General features: G+C 35.8%; 1 protein-coding gene across 7 annotated transcripts in view; it reads right to left on the bottom strand.

Moving 5' to 3' along the window:
* Positions 1 to 19,793, bottom strand: part of LOC150095860 (zinc finger MIZ domain-containing protein 1-like) — a 383,815-nt gene that overhangs the window by 35,938 nt on the left and 328,084 nt on the right. For all 7 annotated transcript variants that reach the window (XM_090409083.1, XM_090409084.1, XM_090409085.1 and 4 more), the window contains 3 exons: positions 8,028 to 8,522; positions 5,672 to 5,938; positions 3,272 to 3,416 (listed from right to left, as the gene is read on the bottom strand). In XM_090409083.1, coding sequence (XP_090265209.1) covers positions 3,272 to 3,416; positions 5,672 to 5,938; positions 8,028 to 8,522 — 907 coding nt within the window. The remainder of the gene's footprint in view (positions 1 to 3,271; positions 3,417 to 5,671; positions 5,939 to 8,027; positions 8,523 to 19,793) is intronic.

Below are 19,793 nucleotides of genomic sequence, written 5' to 3'. Positions count from 1 at the left end.
ATCCAGTTTGTTCTTCATCAGTTATCCCTAGAACAATTTTTCTTACTTCAATTAGTCTTTTCTCAAATAAATCTCTCCTAAAACCTCAGTAAAGCTGTTTTATATGATGAGTAAATTTGTATGACAAGAGATACTCTAATAATCTGGCATTCAACCTTCTAGATCATAGGTGGCCAACAACATGCCAGTGGCCTGTAACGTGATTTTGTGCGGCCCGCAGAAGGATAAAAACTATATTAAATTATATATATTATTAATTTAGCACCCTCAGGGGCTCACTTTAATGAGTACAGGCATGGCAAACTCGAGGTACCTGATGCTGGATCATGCTTTACTTCATGTAATATACATCTGTTATATTATCTGTAGACTGGTCCCTCCTCTTCCTCCCTTGCTTCTTTCTCTCTTCTTGCTCTTTCCCCTGAATACTATTAGAGGGGAATCTTTCCTATTTTGCTGTGTCATTTCGTCTTGTGCTAACAGGACATTATCAAACACTGTAACATGATCAGGCCATCAAAAAATATTCATACCGCATCGTCCGTCGTGTGGGTTACCAAGGGACACGTTCGGGTTTTAGGTACAGGGACTCGTTCGAAAAATATGTTACGATCTCCCTTAGACACCATTTCTTTGCTCTGCCCCTAAATGGGTAGCGGGCCCATTGATGGAGTTTCCTCTAGCAGAGTGCTGAGGAGTGGTGTCTAAGGGTCGTAACATATTTTTCGAACTTCAATGCACATGTTGGAACAGATGATCAGACATGGAGGGGTGTGGTTGGGAGGAACGGTGCTCCTGACCTTAACACGAATGGGTTGAAATTATTGGACCTGCTGTACTAACAGCTTGTCCATAATGAATACCTTCTTCCAGCACCAAGAAGTCCATAAGTATACCTGGTACAGGGATACACTAGAACAAAGGTCTCTGATTGACTTCTTTATAGTCTCAGCAGACCTATTTTCCTCAGTGTTGGACGTTCGTGTTAGAAGAGGGGCAGAACTGTCAACTGACCACCACCTTGTTGTGTGAACTCTACGGCTTCAGAAACCAGATGCTATCATCAATGCTGGTAGGCCTAAGCAGCTATACCGTGTGAAATGGGAGGCATTGAAGAATGAGGCTGTGAGGAAGAATTTTGCAGATGACATTTCCTCCGGGTTCAAAGAGATTCCCAAGCATACTGCAGATGTTGAGGAGGAGTGGAAGCTGTTCAGAACAGCTGTCACTGCCTCTGCGCTCTCATGCTGTGGCAGAAAGCGGCGTGGCATGGCAACAGGCAGTGAGAAAAGGACACCTTGGTGGAACCAAGAAGTCCAAAAAACTGTCCGGGCAAAAAAGGAGTCCTACCTAACATGGCTTAGGGTCAGGTCACCTGAGATGCGTCTGCAGTATGCTGAGGCACGAAAAGCTGCTGCTGAGGCAGTAAAGACAGCAAAACAGAAGGCTTGGGAATCCTTTGGAGAAAGATTAGACTCATCCTATGCAAATGCAAACAAAGTATTCTGGCAGACCATCTGCCGTCTTCGAGGGAGGAAATCATGCACAGCAAGGGAAATTAAGGCCTCTGATGGTGCACTTTTAACAACTGAGAAGGATATCCTCCACTGATGGAGAGAATACTTTTCATGTGGTCATTACCTGAAATGAGGTTCCTTCAAGGGGTTGCGGGGCTGACAAGACTCGACAGAGTCAGAAGCTCTACAATTCGGGAAACCCTCAATACTCAACCGCTGCTTTTCCGTGTTGAGAGATCACAGTTACGTTGGTATGAGCACTTGGTCAGAATGCCACAAGAGGCTCCCTCAGCAGGCCCTCTTTGCCAAGCCAGAGGGTGGGAGGCCAAGGACTTGCTGGATAGATTATATCCAAAACCTTGGGTGGACACGTTTGGGAATCCCACCAGAACACCTGAGCTTGGTGGCAGAGGATCGTGACCATTGGAAGTTCCTCTTGCAGCTGTTGCCCCCACAACCCAATTAGGAAAGGTGGGCCTTGAAGATGTATGTATTAATTTAGCTATTGGTTTCAACCGCAGATTTTCTGATTGATATACTAGTTATATTCATTATTTTTGATGACAGAAAAAAATTATATTCTCAACACAGAATCAAAATAGCTTTAAAAGATTACTCAATTTATAAAATTTACTGGTTCTCTGTGCGAGTTGTAGTAGTGGGAGTGGTAGATTTCTATGCGCTCCAGAGTAACGCATCACTGAGTCACTTGCTCTGCTCTGGTTACAGAAATATGTAATTAAATTTAATTTAACAACTGATATTTAAACCAATCAAGTATTTTATATTGTTCTCCCAGTAGTAAAATGATTTAACAAATATAGTAATTCAATACATATAACTTGCCTTGAAAAAATGCAGAGTTTATTTAAGTTCTGTCTTAAAGTGTGCAGCCCATGATGCTACCACTCATTATATATTGGCTCTCATATAGAATGAAGTTGGCCATGCCTGTTCTAGATTATGCAGTGTAGCCAATGCAAAAACATTTATATGACCACATGAATATTATCATTAGAATATTATCTTCTGTCATCTTTCTACATTTCAGATTTTTTTTTCCTTTTCTTTCTTTCTTTTTCTTTTTTCTTTTTTTGATTCCATAGTCTTTCATATTGAAAGAAAAAGCAATGTTATGAACCCTTAAAGAGGATAAAAAGATGGAAGAAACTGAAGATGACTGGCTTACATTATGTTGTGGCATTTAGAGAAAACCAGCAACTAATATTGCAAGTGTTTTTGTAATTTTTTAAAAGGGAATATAATGTTCAAATTAAGGATTTCATTTTCATAAGTTTTATATTTAACTCTCTGGAAATAAAACTTCACTTAAAATAATAAATTCACTTGCAGCCTCCATGATCAAATAACCTGACAATAAATGAGATTTAAAAAAAAAGTATAAATTATTTGTTGCTTAAAAAGAATATATTTTGAATGCATTTAGAACAAGGCTGAAAATTCATTTGCCGCTTGTTTCTGATCACTCGCCTGTGTGAATCGATTTGTGGAGTCCAGACAATGATCTATTTTCAGGAGTTCAGTCCAGTAATTTAATAATAAAACCTTATTAATTTATTAATAAAGCCTATATAAGATAAGACTACTAAAATGTTGCCAAAATATAGAAAGTATTAATTAAAGTTTCTATAATTAATATTTTAGTATATGTTGTTATTTTCAAAAAAAAAGTCATGAGTAACCAATGTATAAGCCTATCTACCAGAATTACTAAAATTCATTACATGACTTACTTGGTGGTGGTAAAGGAGGTTTCATGTCAGGAAAACTGGGCTTTAAATCTTGATTAGGTGATAAGTATGATGGAACATTTGAGGCTGGTGTTAAAGGAGGTGTTGGATTACCAGGTATTGGAGATGGCTGATAATTCATATTTCTCTAAATACAAAAATATATATAAATACATTTATAATATTGATAAAGAATTTAAGTAACATAAAGAAGGGGAGATTCAGATTTTGGTATGATATTTATGTGGTAAAAGATAGATTGTGGCAGAGGGTTATGAATAAAGTAAGTATTAATACTTTTTATTGTTAACAATCTCATAATTTAGAGGAGTAATTAGAAATAATGTACTACATACATTATTTCTAATAAGAAAGATTTCACAGTAGATTCCCTTGTTCATAATATTCAGATATTTAGTCTAGTTCAGAATTCTCTTCTTGGGTTGATTTACATCAGTAGCCTTTCCTGAAGAAAAAAAAAAAAAAAAAAAAAAAAAACATCGCATCCATAGCTCTTTAGCTTCCAACAAGACTTGGTGTCCTTTTCAATTTAAGACCTTACACCTGTACAAGTCTTAACCCTATAGAAAATTCCATGTTTGAGCTGCTTTAGAATACTGGTTTAATTTTCTTTTTCTAGATCAATCCTGCCTCAAGAAATTTTCCAAAATATAGCATATTAGTGACATAACATGACTTAATTTTTTAACGGTATTAACAACATCAAACAATTTAATGAAAAGATGTTTTATTAACTGCTTATATTTTGCTGAACTTCAAATCAGCATCATCAGAGCACAACACACTTGTACATGTGATAGTGAATAAGTAAAACAATAAAATTGCAGTGTACAAAAGATCTAGAGTACTATTTATGGTGCCATTAAAAAAAAAAATCATTACAGCTATGTGGGAGTTGCTCTTAGGATGACAATCTCCCAAATTTTGGCAATTTAATGCAACCATATTTGTTCAGGTTAGGAGAATTCTTCAAAGCCACTGCTGACTCAAAAATAATCTTTCAGATCTGTAACAACTTCTAAATAGCACATTAGTTTTCTTCCATCTAATCCTATGTGAAGGAGTGTCCAAAGCATGGTCTGCCAGTCCAGACTTGCCATAGTAATAGTGGTGAACGTATTTTTTGTGTTCTTCCTGGTGGATGTTAACTGATCTTCCTGTTTGTCCATAGTAGGCCAAGTCACAGGGAACTTCATACACTCCTGGGTGTGCTAAAGGGTGAAGTTTATCCTTAGGCGAGCAGATCAGGGTTGCTAGTTTTACATACAGTTTGAAAGTGGTGCGAAGACCTGTTTCATCAGTACTTTGGCTATCTTTTCTGATGTACCTCTGGCATAAGGAATAGAGATGGTCATGTTGTGTTCTGTGCATTGGGGCGGGGGGAGTAATGGAGCTGTGTAGTATTTTATCTATTTTCTAGAGATTGTAGCCATTGGCTAAGAATGTATGGCACAGATATTTGAGTTCTGTGGTCAGAGCTGTATTGTTAGAACAAATGGCTCTGGCTCTGTGTGTGAGTGTTTTTAAAATGCCACACTGTTGGACTGGATGATGATGTGATTGTTTATGTAGGTATCTTCCTGTGTGTGTTGGCTTTCTGTGAATGGAAAAAGATAGTGATCCATCTGAAAGGCAGGCGACTAATGTGTCAAGAAATGTCCAGACTGAACAGACTGGCCATTCTGCTGTGAATCCAAGAACAGCTTTGCTTTTCAAATTCCTATTCTTGGAATATCTGAAAAGTCTGGCCTTCCCTACCACAAAACTGATACTAAATACGAAGTTCTTTAAAATCAAACCACGATTTTTCATTCAGTGCATTTAAATTTGATTACATGTTTCTTGAGGCTTGTGAAACTTTGTGATGTTATCCAAATCGTAGCAGTTCTGATTGCATGACTGTCTCAAAGTTTTGGGAAGTAATAGTGATTAGATGTTCATAATTTTTTTTAATTGTTTTCATAATGATCAAGTTATGTAACCTTCTATTTGACTTGAAGATCCTTATAAGTCACATGAGATTCTTCAATGCTACTAAAAAAAAAAGAGTGTACTTAGAACGATACATTTAAGTTTATCAGTGTCTTGTGTTTGAAAAAAATTATCTCAAATATTAATTATAAACTAAGAGGCATTCTCCAATTGTAAGTAGTATTTTGTTATGATACCTTCATCAATTAGAATTCTATCCAAATTACAAAATTTCTTTCAAAAAGAAAATAATCAAAATTATCTGCTTCAATTGGAGTGTTAAATATAACAGGATTTATTCCCATTCTCCAAAGAAGAATCATAATTTTGATTATGGTTCTTCCTTTAGGCTTTATAAAATATACCTGTTATTTAATAAAGAAAGCACAGTGTTTATAAAAATTAATATACCTGAATATTTTGTTGCTGATACTGGTTGGCATAATGAGGTTCGTACTGAGTTTGCTGAGGAGCCCCATTCATGTGAGGCTGCTGATAATACTGAGCTGGCTGACTGCCATAGGGTGGCATCTGTGGCCTCATTGTTGGACGCATCTGCTGTTGAGGGGGATAGCCAGCAGGCATTGGCTGTTGCTGCATGGAAGGAGCATATTGTTGCTGCTGTTTAGGAAACTGAGCAGGTTGACCTCCAGAATACTGAGGACAGCATACACAACCCTATGTAAAAAAATAATAATAAAAACTAATGAAAAATCCATGTTATGTTTTCTGAATAAACTTAGGCAACTTTATATGGAGAATTTGTAAAACATTATTTAGAAAATTATTTATTATTAATATTTATTTAATCAAGCATTTCAAGTCATGCCATACAGTCAGTGGTGTAGCTAGAGTTTTTGCTGCCCGGGGCAGTCCCTGAGTCTGCCACCCCTCTCAATCCAAAAATACTACAAAAAAGTCAAAACAATGTATAGGGAAATAAATAAAATGCTATGTTTATTGTTGAAGTAAAACTTTAATTTCAACATTCTAAAATGTTATTTTTCTTGCATGACATTGGTGAAGTCTATTTCATAGTAATGTACAGCAGGTAATTCTTAATCTATTTTATTTAGAAAAACTCCTCTCACAACTAGCAACACCTACAGCAATTGCAAGAAAAATTCCCCCCTCCACGCTGCAAACAGTGTATAGCAAGTCAGGACTGGCAGACCATGCTCTGGATACTCCTTCACATAAGATTAGCTAGAGCACCTGTGTGGCTCAGTGGAGATGCATGTGCCTTTCACAGTGCTACACCCAAAGAGAGAGAAGGCATCATAAGTTCAAGTATATTACACAGAAGTCGTTATAGATCTGAGAGACTATTTTTAGAATCAGCGTCAGCTATGAAGCACTCTCCCAACCTCAACAAGTATGGTTGCATTAATTTAAAAAAGATCTGGGAGACTGTCATTTTGAGAGCAGATAGCTTGACTACTAGGTCAAGCTACCAGCTCTTGACTACTACTATAAATTAACTTATGGCTATCTGGCACATTTTAAGGGTGCCATGTAAGGACATTAGTTCTGTTTTCAGTTAAAATTTGAAATTTTTTCCACAATTACTTAGTTCAGGGCTATGTGCCTGTCACAGTTATAACTGTGCTCTGACAATGCTGGATAGAAAATCAAACAACATATCAGTAAGCTTATTAAATGTATTTTTCCCCCTCTCATGGTGTTGTTTATACCACGAAGCACAGTTATGAATAATCGACGACACCTAAGCCTTTCTATACATGTGTGAATAATGGTTAGTATGGATCTCTCATGATGAGTCTCTGGATTCCATGGAAGTTTCTAGACATGAATATTATTATCATTATACAATAATAATAATATTCATGTTGGTATTGTTCATATGTAAGCTGCATATATAAAATCAATTTTATGGGTATAAATTACATTTTCTTAATATATGATTATTAAGTCCTGATGAAGCCACCAGTTAGAATTCGGATATGAAATGATAGGCAAAGTTAGAATTCGGAAATACCATCTACTTAGCCAATAAGGTTGATAAATTGCCTATTAGATTCTAATAACACACAAAAAAAATTAAATATAAAAGTCACAAGAAAACCATAAAGATATTTTAGGGAAGTGCATGCACATACAGTCGACTCTCACTATAGAAAACTCTATAGAGACCCACAAGAACAGTTTGCTATAGTGAATTTCTTTTAGCACATCATTGTACCTATGGAGCTCTGGTTGGGAGTTTTCAATAGTCTGTTATAGTGGTGTTTGCTATAGTAAAAGTCAACTATATATGATGAATTCAATTGTTAGAATGCAAAATAAATGAATTATTTTAAAAATAAATATGATGGTTTAATAGTTTAAAATAATTTACATTTTAAATGAACATGCTGTTCAATATTTTGTAATGCTTTTAGTATTGTTTGTTCAGTTTACTTATTTTTTGATTAATTATTTTTGTCATTTAAATTTTAAGATGGTATGTATTTTGAAAAATTCAATTGGAAAAGGCATTAGAAATTAAATTCATGGGCAGTGAGTTGGAAGAAGTAGTTGCAGCCTAAATGCATATGATAGTCATCATATGCATTTAGACCTTGAAGATGGCAGGCTAATGCATTTTAAGGCTAACATGATCTTATGCAGTGAGTCCAGGAATTCTGGATGGAGCTTGTTACTAATAGTAATATTCTAACACTGGAATAATGCAAGTTGCTTGGCACATAAATTAATAATTATGATGTAAAATACAGGAATGCTAAAATAAAATAAAGGTGCTCACCTGAGTCGGAGTATAGTTCTGTTGGGGATTAGGGCTATATGATTGCATCTGTGCCCCATACTGCTGTGCCATCATATTATATTGTGCAGGCCTTTTTTGAGACATGTGTTGCTGAGGGCTTGGATATGGTGCAGGCCTGTTCCGGGTCTGTGGAGCCATGGTTGGGCTTCCGGAAGGATACATGCCTGGATGGGGTTGCCCTGGACCAGCCATTCCTTGCATGCTTTGCATTGTGGGCTTATTTATTCCTATTGGTCCATTCATGGCCATTGCAGAGTTCATTGGACTCATAGGTCCCATTGAATTTGGCATATTCATCATAGAACTATTTACTGTTCCCATAGAAGCTGACATCTGATTTCCCATGGAGTTCATATGGCTTCCCATTGGATTAGCCATATGGTTATTGATAGGACTGGTCATACCTGGACTTGAAGGCATTCTCTGAGGAGCAGGAGGTCCATAGCCACCTTGGAACTGTTGGCTCTGCATACCCTATACATATATTTAAAAATAATAATCAGTAATTTCTTTAGATTTTTTTTCATTTCAAGACATCAAATGATATGATGTCAGTTTTCACAGCAGCATATCATATCATATCATAAATAATATATTATGAAAATTATTAGAAAGAAACATATTAAAACTATAAATAATACAAATGCACTAACAAATAAACTATTACTGAACTTGTTACTATTTGTATCATTTGCACATATTCTAACTTAAAACTCTTCACACTTAATATCAATGCATCAAAAAGTTATCAGTGGCCAACATTAATCAAGATTAGTATATTTAAAAACCTACTATATATATTAACACTCAAAATCAAGGTGAACATATCCATATGAGATGCCATTATTATTATTATTATTATTAAGGGTATCTCCATGGAGTCAGTAGACTCATCGCGGGAATTTCTTAGAAAGAAATCAAAACCTAGTTGCCGTAACCTATAATGACTCATATACAGAATGCTATAGTCAGCTTAAATAAAAAAGCAAGTATTATGAAAAATTTGTGTCTGCTTGTTTATTTATGTATTTTTACATACAGTTTTTTCACTCATTAAAAGAAGACAAGTTCTGTTAAGTATCGTTTGCATAAAAATCATTAAAACATGTATTGATTAATTTCATACAAATTCACCCTGGTATAGTACACTAGGGCAGTGCTTCCCAAACTTTTGAATGCCAGGGCCCCCTTTGGAAAAATTAAAATATTTCATGCCCCCCCCCCCTCAAAAAAAAACTTAATATAGACATATTATTATAATAGTTATTGTATTTATATTCAATACAAAACATACACAGCGAATACTGCAAAAATCAAATGTAAATATTACATTTTTAGCATCTTACATACACATTTGACATGGCACATTATCTCATATTTTTATATATATGTATATAGATAGATATATTGTTATTGTACATTTGCAGTACAAGCACATGACACGTAAAATTATTAGTAATAAAGGAAGAGTTAAAAACATAAAAGAAGTTTAATAACAATTTAATGTGATGGATAGTTTCAATACTGCTACACCAATATCAGATGAAATATTTGAAACTGCAATTCTTAGATTTCTGCTTTGAAATGAAACATATGAATAAGCATATATTTACTAATATTCATTAAGTGCTGAAATATATAAAAGAAGCAAAATTTGTGAACCCACACCAATGTATGATTTTTTTCCATTAAAATATAAAAAATAACAAAAAAGAAATAATAAATAAAAATTAAATAAGTTTCTTTTAAGATAAAAAAAATCTACTTAGTCTTAAAACATTTTTAATATGTTTTCTGGACATGATTCTGCAGAGTTATTCACTAGATGGTCAGAAATGTTTTCACAGCCCCCCCCCCCCTCAACAAAACCTACGGCCCCCAAGGGAGCCACGGCCCACAGTTTAGGAAGTGCTGCACTAAGGTGTGGGATTATTATAAAAGAAGCTTAATGTGAGTGAAAAAAGAAAGAATTATGGAGAAATTTATTTTCTCTATAAATGTTGATCCAAAGACTTGCAAATAACAGAAGTGGAGGAGATGAAAGAAGCTAGGCCAGTGAGTTTGCAGTTGAATTATGCATAGTTAAACCAGATGTTGCTCCATTTTAGATCTGGAGCAAAGTAGAAAGATGATGCATTGAAGTCCAATAGAAGTATCTATAGAAATGGAATAAGACAGAGTGAGTCAGCAAGGTTGTCAATGAGGTGAAGTGCTCTGTTCTGAATAAAATTAAAGATTTTTGGGAGGTTTTTAGTGCCCAAGTGAGAGTGGTATATATTTCTAAGGGTGAATTTGCAATTTCTATAACATGAGCAGCTGTTTGAGAGAGAAAGAGAATCATAAATAACCCTCCTTCTTTGCTAATGCAGGAGTGCTCCAGGGTGCACTCCATGCAGTAAGTAGCATGAGAGCAAAGTGGTCAGCTAGTTACAAAGGGAATTTTGAAGGCTGAATAGATAAATGATTGTACTAGAAATGGCACAAGAGGCAACTTAGGATTTTGTGTGCATGAGAGAGAGAGAGAGAGAGAGAGAGAGAAGTTATTAAGATTAAACATGAAGGACAGAATAAAGATCTGCATTTAAGGAATTGGTTGTAAATTTCTGATCAGTTACAAATTGTCTCAAATCCTAGCCAGTTGTCAACCAACTGGTTGACAACTGGCTAGGATTTGAGATCATACTGATCATACAGTATAGAGGAGAAAGTAGGCTTTTACCTACTTTCTCCTCTACATCTAATGCAGGAGTGCACCCTGAAGCACTCCTTCTTTGCTAATGCAGGAGTGCTTCAGGGTGCACTCCATGCAGTGAGTAGCATGACAGCAAAGTGGTCAGCTAGTTACAAAGGGCAAAAGAAAACCTATCCATCCTATTTTACTTATATTGGTAGTATTCTTTTTACGATAATCTATAATGTTTAGTGTTACTTAAATTCTGAGAAGAAGGGCATATCAATTCAACATTAACATTACAATTTCATTTTATAAAAAAAGTTTTAACAAACAAATTAAGAAGCACTTTCATAAATGAACCATGATAAAGCATTTTTGAAAATAGACATAATGAGACATGAAGAATGACTGAAAGCAATACTAAATATCTTAGAATATAAAATAAGATAAAACTAAATAAGAGTAATAAAAAGTCCAAAAAAAAAAAAAATCTAATAAATCAATAAAATTTAAATTTTTGCTTTTCAATGTTTCTGACAATTTTATCTTAGTCTCTGTGTTCTAAAATATTGAGAAACATCCGTTCAATCACTATTCCCATCTTACACTTTTTTCTTTTCTTTTATATGGATCCTTTAAAGAAAGGTCTATTTATACAATATTCTAATTCCCTTCCCCCAGTAAATAGTATGATCCTTAATACATAATTACAGTTCATAACACATGCTAAACATAACTGAATTATTAATCCTGCAGGAAATGCCTCTTAACAAAATCTTATTGTGCTTATTTTGGGGAACTCAAATGAGCAACATGAACAATTTTATGTTCAGAAACTGCACAAACATAGATTTCTTATTAAACATTATAATAATGAAAAGAGGAATATAATGGTTATGGTATTACAAGTTACATAATCAGAAATTTCTTGGAATTTCTAATTATGTAAATTGTAATTCTTTGGTGTTACATGAAGTGAAGCAATGTTTAACAGATCACATGTAAACAAATACGCTTCCATGCAGAAATGGGCTTTTGGGGGATACACTATTTTTGGTGTTGTGTTAAGTATTCATACTTCCTAAATTCACCTTGCTTAATTTGTTTTGGAGTGGTTTTATCCAGCTCTTGACTCACCATATGAAATCCATGATAGGGCTGTTACAACAACGAAGTAACTTGGCTTTCATATACCCAACTGATAGTGATAAGACAGTTAAGACATCAAGTTCATTTATGTGTTTTGCAAGGGAAGTTCCAAGTTTCAAGAAAAAAAAAAAAAAATTCTGTGACCTCTGCATGAAGTTTGTTAACTTGCCTTCATCTGAAAAGTCCGTATATGAATGTCCCTCACATCCTAAATGGTACTCGAATCCAGGTCTACTTCCGACCAGAAAGCATCATCACCAACTACATAGAGGCATAAGAAAATTACGAAAACTGTATTTCACGTCAGCATACAGAAAAACTTTGTATCCCACTACAAGTTCATGATACACTTAAAATATTGTACATAAGAAGTAATAAAATATCATGTATTAGAGAAAACAAATATTATGTTAATAGTATTCATTCTATCATCTGGAGTTAAATTCTCCTAGCCATGACAAACCTTCATTATTTATTAAAAATTCTTCAATCAAGCAGTACAAATTCTGATGAGGACTCCATCAGAATAACTGTATATCACATATCTTACAAATGCAAGAGATATGATAAGTAAGATGATTGTGGATATAATTCATCACTGATTGATAATCATGATATTGTCCACACATTTATTAATCACAGTATGATTGAAACCTATGTACTTTTTTCAGCTCTATTCATAAAAACTAAGCTGTAATTAACAAAAATAGAAAAGACATTCAAAAATTAAGTTCAGAAGATACAAACATTATAGTAATATGTCAATGAATATCTATCTATCTATCTATCTATCTATCTATCTATCTATCTATCACCGAACCGATTCCCCAATGTCTGGTACCTGGTCCACAGAGGGAAACAAATACCTGGGGATTTACCTAGGAAACACACCCTCTTATGTGGATAAGAACTGGGAAACACTAAACAAGCGTTTCAAGCAAGTTCTAGGAAAGTGGGCATACACTAAAGATCCTTACGCCACCAGTTCAATTCATCAAACAAATAAAGTCAACCATATATCGATTCATATGGAATAAAACAAACTGGCTTTCCTACTCCCAGCTATGTACTTCTCTCAAAGATGGAGGACAAAAGTTGGTCTCCATTGACAACAGGATAACAACGTTCCGCGCTCGATTTCTCATAAATGCCCTACAACAGGAAATATCACACAAGTGCACCACTGAGTATATTTTCACTTCTGCCACTAGAGGTCTCTCTCTCTCCACCACCTTAAGAATGACAACAGCTCAAGTGCCTGTAAATTTAACAAACTTCTACAAAGACGCCCTTCGACGATGGAAGAAGCTAAACCTCCAGCACACAGTGAAGACAGCATCCCTACCTGAAATCCTCATGGAACCCATCTTTCACAACACGATGGTAAGAAGCCCGATCACTCAGAAAGAATTTTTCTTTCCTCCATGGAGCTGGCGAAACGTGAGGATCTTGGGTGACATTCTTTCTCCAAGCCTCACCTGGCGCTTTCCAAATTCGCTCGAAAACCTGGAATATGGGAATGAGTCTGAGCAGATAGACACCGTAAAGGCCGCTTTTCAAGCCGCTATGCCTGATAGCATAACAGAAGTGGGGCTTATTCCTCCAAACTCAGAAGTTTTGGCGCCTATCTTTCTGATAAAAACCAATAACTCATGGGAGAAACTTACACCCAGCAACACCAACAAGATCTACAGCACCCTAACACAACAGTCAAACCAAAGCACTTTGATGGAAAATCCTGCATCATCTGATCAAACACTATTTCAATGGGATCTACCATATCGCACAAGAGCCATCAAACCTGACGCAGATATTCAGTGGAGAATGTGGCATAATATATTACCTACTCCTACTATATTACGAAAATTTAACTCAAACGTCTCAGATAACTGCCTCTTCTGCTACCAATTAGGAACGGTCCGGCATGTCTACTTGGAATGCCCAGTCAACACTAAATTAATCAGTTTGACTCGGGAAACGGCAGCTCTTACCTGTGGTAATCTTCATACAGAAGAGGAATATTTCAATCTCGTCCATGTGGAGCCAAATAACCATTCATTCTGCAATTACCTTTTCATCACCGCAAAAGCGGTAATATACAACTTCTACCTCAGACATACAAGACCAGACAGCACAGCAACTTCACAGAGAGAGGCAACTGACCAACTCACTGCAGCCTTCCAACAAAAGGTGAGATGTCGGATCCTACACGAACATCACCACCATAGGCAAAACAACACCTTAGATCTTTTCCACCAAGAATGGAATCCACGGAATCAACTCATGGCTGAGCAGGGCGACGGCATTATAATCCACTTTCCAGCATAGAAGTGACACCTTTACCCCCCCGCCCCCAAAAAAAGAAGGATTGTTGTGCTTAACAGTGCGAAAGTTAATCAGCTGGCACTCTCATGTTAATAGATAATATTGTGCAACAGTAACTTCTATGTTCTTCCACATTTATGCTCTTATGTTAAAACAAGATCTTATGTTATCATGTTAAAATAACTCTTAATGGCTTTAATTTATTTAAAAAAAAGAAAAAAAAAATGTAATTAGCCTTATAAGTGACCTCGATATAACATACCTCAACAAGAGTATGAGCATATAACCTCTCTGTCTGACTGCAGAGAAAACCAAAAACCGGTTAATCCTGTATATAAGATTGTTATGTTTACAATAAAAAAAAAAAAAAAAAAAAAAAAATATCACCGAACCGATTCCCCAATGTCTGGTACCTGGTCCACAGAGGGAAACAAATACCTGGGGATTTACCTAGGAAACACACCCTCTTATGTGGATAAGAACTGGGAAACACTAAACAAGCGTTTCAAGCAAGTTCTAGGAAAGTGGGCAGCAATACGAGCCTCTGCCTCCACAAGAGGGAGAACAATAATCGTTAACCAAATAGCCACCAGTGTCCTTTGGCATACACTAAAGATCCTTACGCCACCAGTTCAATTCATCAAACAAATAAAGTCAACCATATATCGATTCATATGGAATAAAACAAACTGGCTTTCCTACTCCCAGCTATGTACTTCTCTCAAAGATGGAGGACAAAAGTTGGTCTCCATTGACAACAGGATAACAACGTTCCGCGCTCGATTTCTCATAAATGCCCTACAACAGGAAATATCACACAAGTGCACCACTGAGTATATTTTCACTTCTGCCACTAGAGGTCTCTCTCTCTCCACCACCTTAAGAATGACAACAGCTCAAGTGCCTGTAAGTTTAACAAACTTCTACAAAGACGCCCTTCGACGATGGAAGAAGCTAAACCTCCAGCACACAGTGAAGACAGCATCCCTACCTGAAATCCTCATGGAACCCATCTTTCACAACACGATGGTAAGAAGCCCGATCACTCAGAAAGAATTTTTCTTTCCTCCATGGAGCTGGCGAAACGTGAGGATCTTGGGTGACATTCTTTCTCCAAGCCTCACCTGGCGCTTTCCAAATTCGCTCGAAAACCTGGAATATGGGAATGAGTCTGAGCAGATAGACACCGTAAAGGCCGCTTTTCAAGCCGCTATGCCTGATAGCATAACAGAAGTGGGGCTTATTCCTCCAAACTCAGAAGTTTTGGCGCCTATCTTTCTGATAAAAACCAATAACTCATGGGAGAAACTTACACCCAGCAACACCAACAAGATCTACAGCACTCTAACACAACAGTCAAACCAAAGCACTTTGATGGAAAATCCTGCATCATCTGATCAAACACTATTTCAATGGGATCTACCATATCGCACAAGAGCCATCAAACCTGACGCAGATATTCAGTGGAGAATGTGGCATAATATATTACCTACTCCTACTATATTACGAAAATTTAACTCAAACGTCTCAGATAACTGCCTCTTCTGCTACCAATTAGGAACGGTCCGGCATGTCTACTTGGAATGCCCAGTCAACACTAAATTAATCAGTTTGACTCGGGAAACGGCAGCTCTTACCTGTGGTAATCTTCATACAGAAGAGGAATATTTCAATCTCGTCCATGTGGAGCCAAATAACCATTCATTCTGCAATTACCTTTTCATCACCGCAAAAGCGGTAATATACAACTTCTACCTCAGACATACAATACCAGACAGCACAGCAACTTCACAGAGAGAGGCAACTGACCAACTCACTGCAGCCTTCCAACAAAAGGTGAGATGTCGGATCCTACACGAACATCACCACCATAGGCAAAACAACACATTAGATCTTTTCCACCAAGAATGGAATCCACGGAATCAACTCCTGGCTGAGCAGGGCGACTGCATTATAATCCACTTTCCAGCATAGAAGTGACACCTTTATCCCCCCCCCCAAAAAAAAAAAAGAAAGGGGGAAGAAAGAAGGATTGTTGTGCTTAACAGTGCGAAAATTAATCAGCTGGCACTCTCATGTTAATAGATAATATTGTGCAATAGTAACTTCTATGTTCTTCCACATTTATGTTCTTATGTTAAAACAAGATCTTATGTTATCATGTTAAAGTAACTCTTAATGGCTTTAATTTATTTAAAAAAAAAAAAAAAAAAAAAAAAGTGTAATTAGCCTTATAAGTGACTTCGATGTAACATACTTCAACAAGAGTATGAGCATGTAACCTCTTTGTCTGACTGCAGAGAAAACCAAAAACCGGTTAATCCTGTATATAAGATTGTTATGTTTACAATAAAAAAAAAAAAAATATATATATATATATATATATATATATATATATAAATTATGGTACATGTCTTATATCATCATTACCCATTAAATTAGGTTCAATGCTTATTACAGCCAAGTAACTTGGCTCTTTATAATCTTAATTTCTGTCATGATGGTGATAATTGTATCTCCACAGTATGCATTGTCTGTCAATTGCATGCATTTCAGGCTTTTTCACTATCATTTGAAAAGCCCTTCTAAATGAATGCCTTTTTCCTTACATCTAGATAGGACTGAAACTCAGGTCTTTCCAGACCACTAGAAAGTGATTTATTTTATTTTATTTTATTTTTATTTTTGCAATTGATGCTAATATTTCACCTTCATATCAAGAGGCATCCCTGCAGCATTAACACAGATGAAACAGTTGCTCTTAGAAATAATGAAAATACAATTTCAGTTTAAATGTTACTGACATTGCTGCAGATAGTTTACTGGTATTACTATTTTTTTTTTTTTTTTTTTAACACATAAGGGAATCCTGTTAGAAAGGATATAAAAATAGTTATGTATAATAAACTAGTTATCTATTTAATACTTAAAACATATGGATTAATAGGAATCTCTGGGTATATCAGTCTTTCTTTAGCATATTTATTCTAAAATGGATGCGCAGAATTTTTTTTTTCTTTTCTTTAAATGGTGATGCCAAACAGGAAAAGCTTATATATTCAACCTACAGGTACTCTCTAGCACTGCATATGAGCAGAACATCAAAAAGGTAGCTTAATAATATTACATTTTAAGACCTGAATAGGAAATGAAATGAATGAAAAGCAAGGAAGGAGGGAAATTTGGTTTTTAGGTTTGAAGAGGAATGTCTAGAGCTAGTTACATGTGCTTAAGAGATTAACAGAAGATTGATGGATTTGTAACTTGTATAGGATTCATAGTAGTTCAGGAATAAGATAACACCCAAGACAAAAGGGAAAAAAAAATTTTTTGGGTACTGAGAAGGCAACACACGTGATATGTTTAAGCCAAGAAAGATTCAATAAAGTTGAGTGAAAATAAGAAATCTCATCTGGTGTAGAGATTCTGAATATGATCAAAGGAGAGAGTGGTGGTGATCTAAATTATAAGAAGTAAGACAAGATGGAGTTTTTTTAGGCACTAAAGATTAGGTCCTTCAACTGGAAAAGGCCTAAGTTCAATTTGCACTGTGACAGGAGGAATCTTTATAGGGAATTTTTTCAATTCAAGGTGAGTTAGCCGATCTCATACGGAAGTAGCATGGTTTTTTCCTCCTGGAAATTCGGAGATTTCATCCTGCATACAGACAAATCAGCCTTTAGGACACAAGCAATTTACAGAGAAAAAATATTAGTGGTGGTGAGTAGTAGATGGCATTAGTGTAGATGATGGAGACAGAGAGGTGTAGAGTAGGTGCCCTCCCTCAATGAGTCTTTGGGCTCCTTGGAGGTGTCACAAAATATAATAATAATAATAATAATAAAAACATCAGAGTGGTCTTCAAAACCAACCACCAGCATCAGACAAGTTTTAGGATCCCCAAAAGATAAGGTACCTTTCTACAAATATCCAGGAGTATATTACATTCCCTGCTCCTGTGGTCTTGCCTACAATGGACAAACTTCACAGAGTTTAGAAAATCAGACAAAAAGAACATGTTGATGATGTAAACCACAACAGAAGTATCTCTTCTGGCTTAGCACATCATTTCTGTACGTCTAACCACACGATAGAGTGGCAAAACAGCTCCATGCCCTATCTCGATGACGACTACAGACATCGTTTATTCAAGGAAGCCACAATAGTGTCAATAATTGACGGAAACCTCAACAGAAATCAGGGTGTAATTCTAAACAGTTCGTGGAAAAACCTTATCCTCTCTCTTAATCAAGCTGAACTACAGCTAGCCAGTAATCACATTACACATTTACAACAAACATGCATGCGTGATAATGAATAAGAACAATAAGTCCTCTCTGTCACGCAAACGTGTAACTACTAGTTGGTTTACAACGTTTTTTATGTTCCTTTCAATTTGCATTTGCTAGTTTTTACGTCTTTCCATAAACACCTTGATAAAGCCAGACAGTCTGCTGGCGAAACTGATAGGCTATAACATAAGTTTGTTTTTATGGTCAGCATTAATAAAATTGTATTTTAATTATAAACGACCAAATATGTTTAGTTTAAATAATAATAATAATAAAGATAATAAGGTAGGTAAGTATTCTCATGACAGAGTTCAGCTATAGTTTGATGTCCAATGTTGAAAGCCACTCTAGAGTGTCCTTTGACACTTCATGTATCTCCTGCAGGTTGCCATGGAAATGGCAAAAGGGGGGTAGTCACTGATATGTTTGATAGTCTGTAGGAGGTAGCCAACTCTGTGTCCAAACAGTACCATCCCTCCTGGACTTTTTTTACTCAGCTATGAATTCTCCCACTACTCAGATAATAAGGCTAATCAGATTCTCACTGAAGAATGGTTTAGAGATTAGTGTTTTAAGCACTAATTATTAAAGGCAGGCAACCTTTATGACCTTTCCATAGTGCAATGTTTATCATATAAGAAAGAAGTGTAATGCTCTTATTAGTAAATTTGTGAATTAAACTGGCTGTCCTGTCAATTGGAGAATGTCACTTAAAGAGATGGGGGAGAGGGAGAAAGCTAGTGTGGAGTGACTAAGCAGATAGTATCTCTGCTCTTTAGCCAACAGGCTATGGATATTGTGAATGCTTTGAGGTGGTATATGAGTTTTTTAGTGTGACACCACAACCATGCTTAGTAATGTCTTAAGTAGCTTAAAAAAGTACAATATTAGTTTACAGACAGGGCTGTTTAGTTAGCTAATCCTTACCTGCCCACTGTAACAAAAGCGCAATTGCGCCTGAAAAAGGTTTATGACCTTTTTCAGGTGGGATTGTCATTAAAAAGTGAAAAAATGGAACCCTGTGGTATTAAAGCATTGGCTGCTGTATTTGAGAATAAATATCCATCCTACCATCATATGAAATATGATGAATCAAAGGAAAAAATCTAGAACTGACTTTAAACATTGTCTCTTCTTTCACTGAATTTCCTATTCACAACTTTGCTGATGAATTTCCTGTTGATTGGAGAATTTTAAAATTCTCCAATCAACAGGAAGCAATCTGACTGATTAATGACCTTACTGATTTTCCACTCCATATCACAAGATGCAAATTTTTGCTCTGTGTGCTCCTTCTGCAGATGA

This window comes from Typopeltis vanoorti, chromosome 19, assembly GCF_054136105.1.
Source record: "Typopeltis vanoorti isolate ZY-2024b chromosome 19, IOZ_Tvanoo_1.0, whole genome shotgun sequence".
Classification (NCBI taxonomy): Eukaryota; Metazoa; Arthropoda; class Arachnida; order Uropygi; family Thelyphonidae; genus Typopeltis; species Typopeltis vanoorti.
This window is presented reverse-complemented; position numbering and strand designations above follow the sequence as displayed.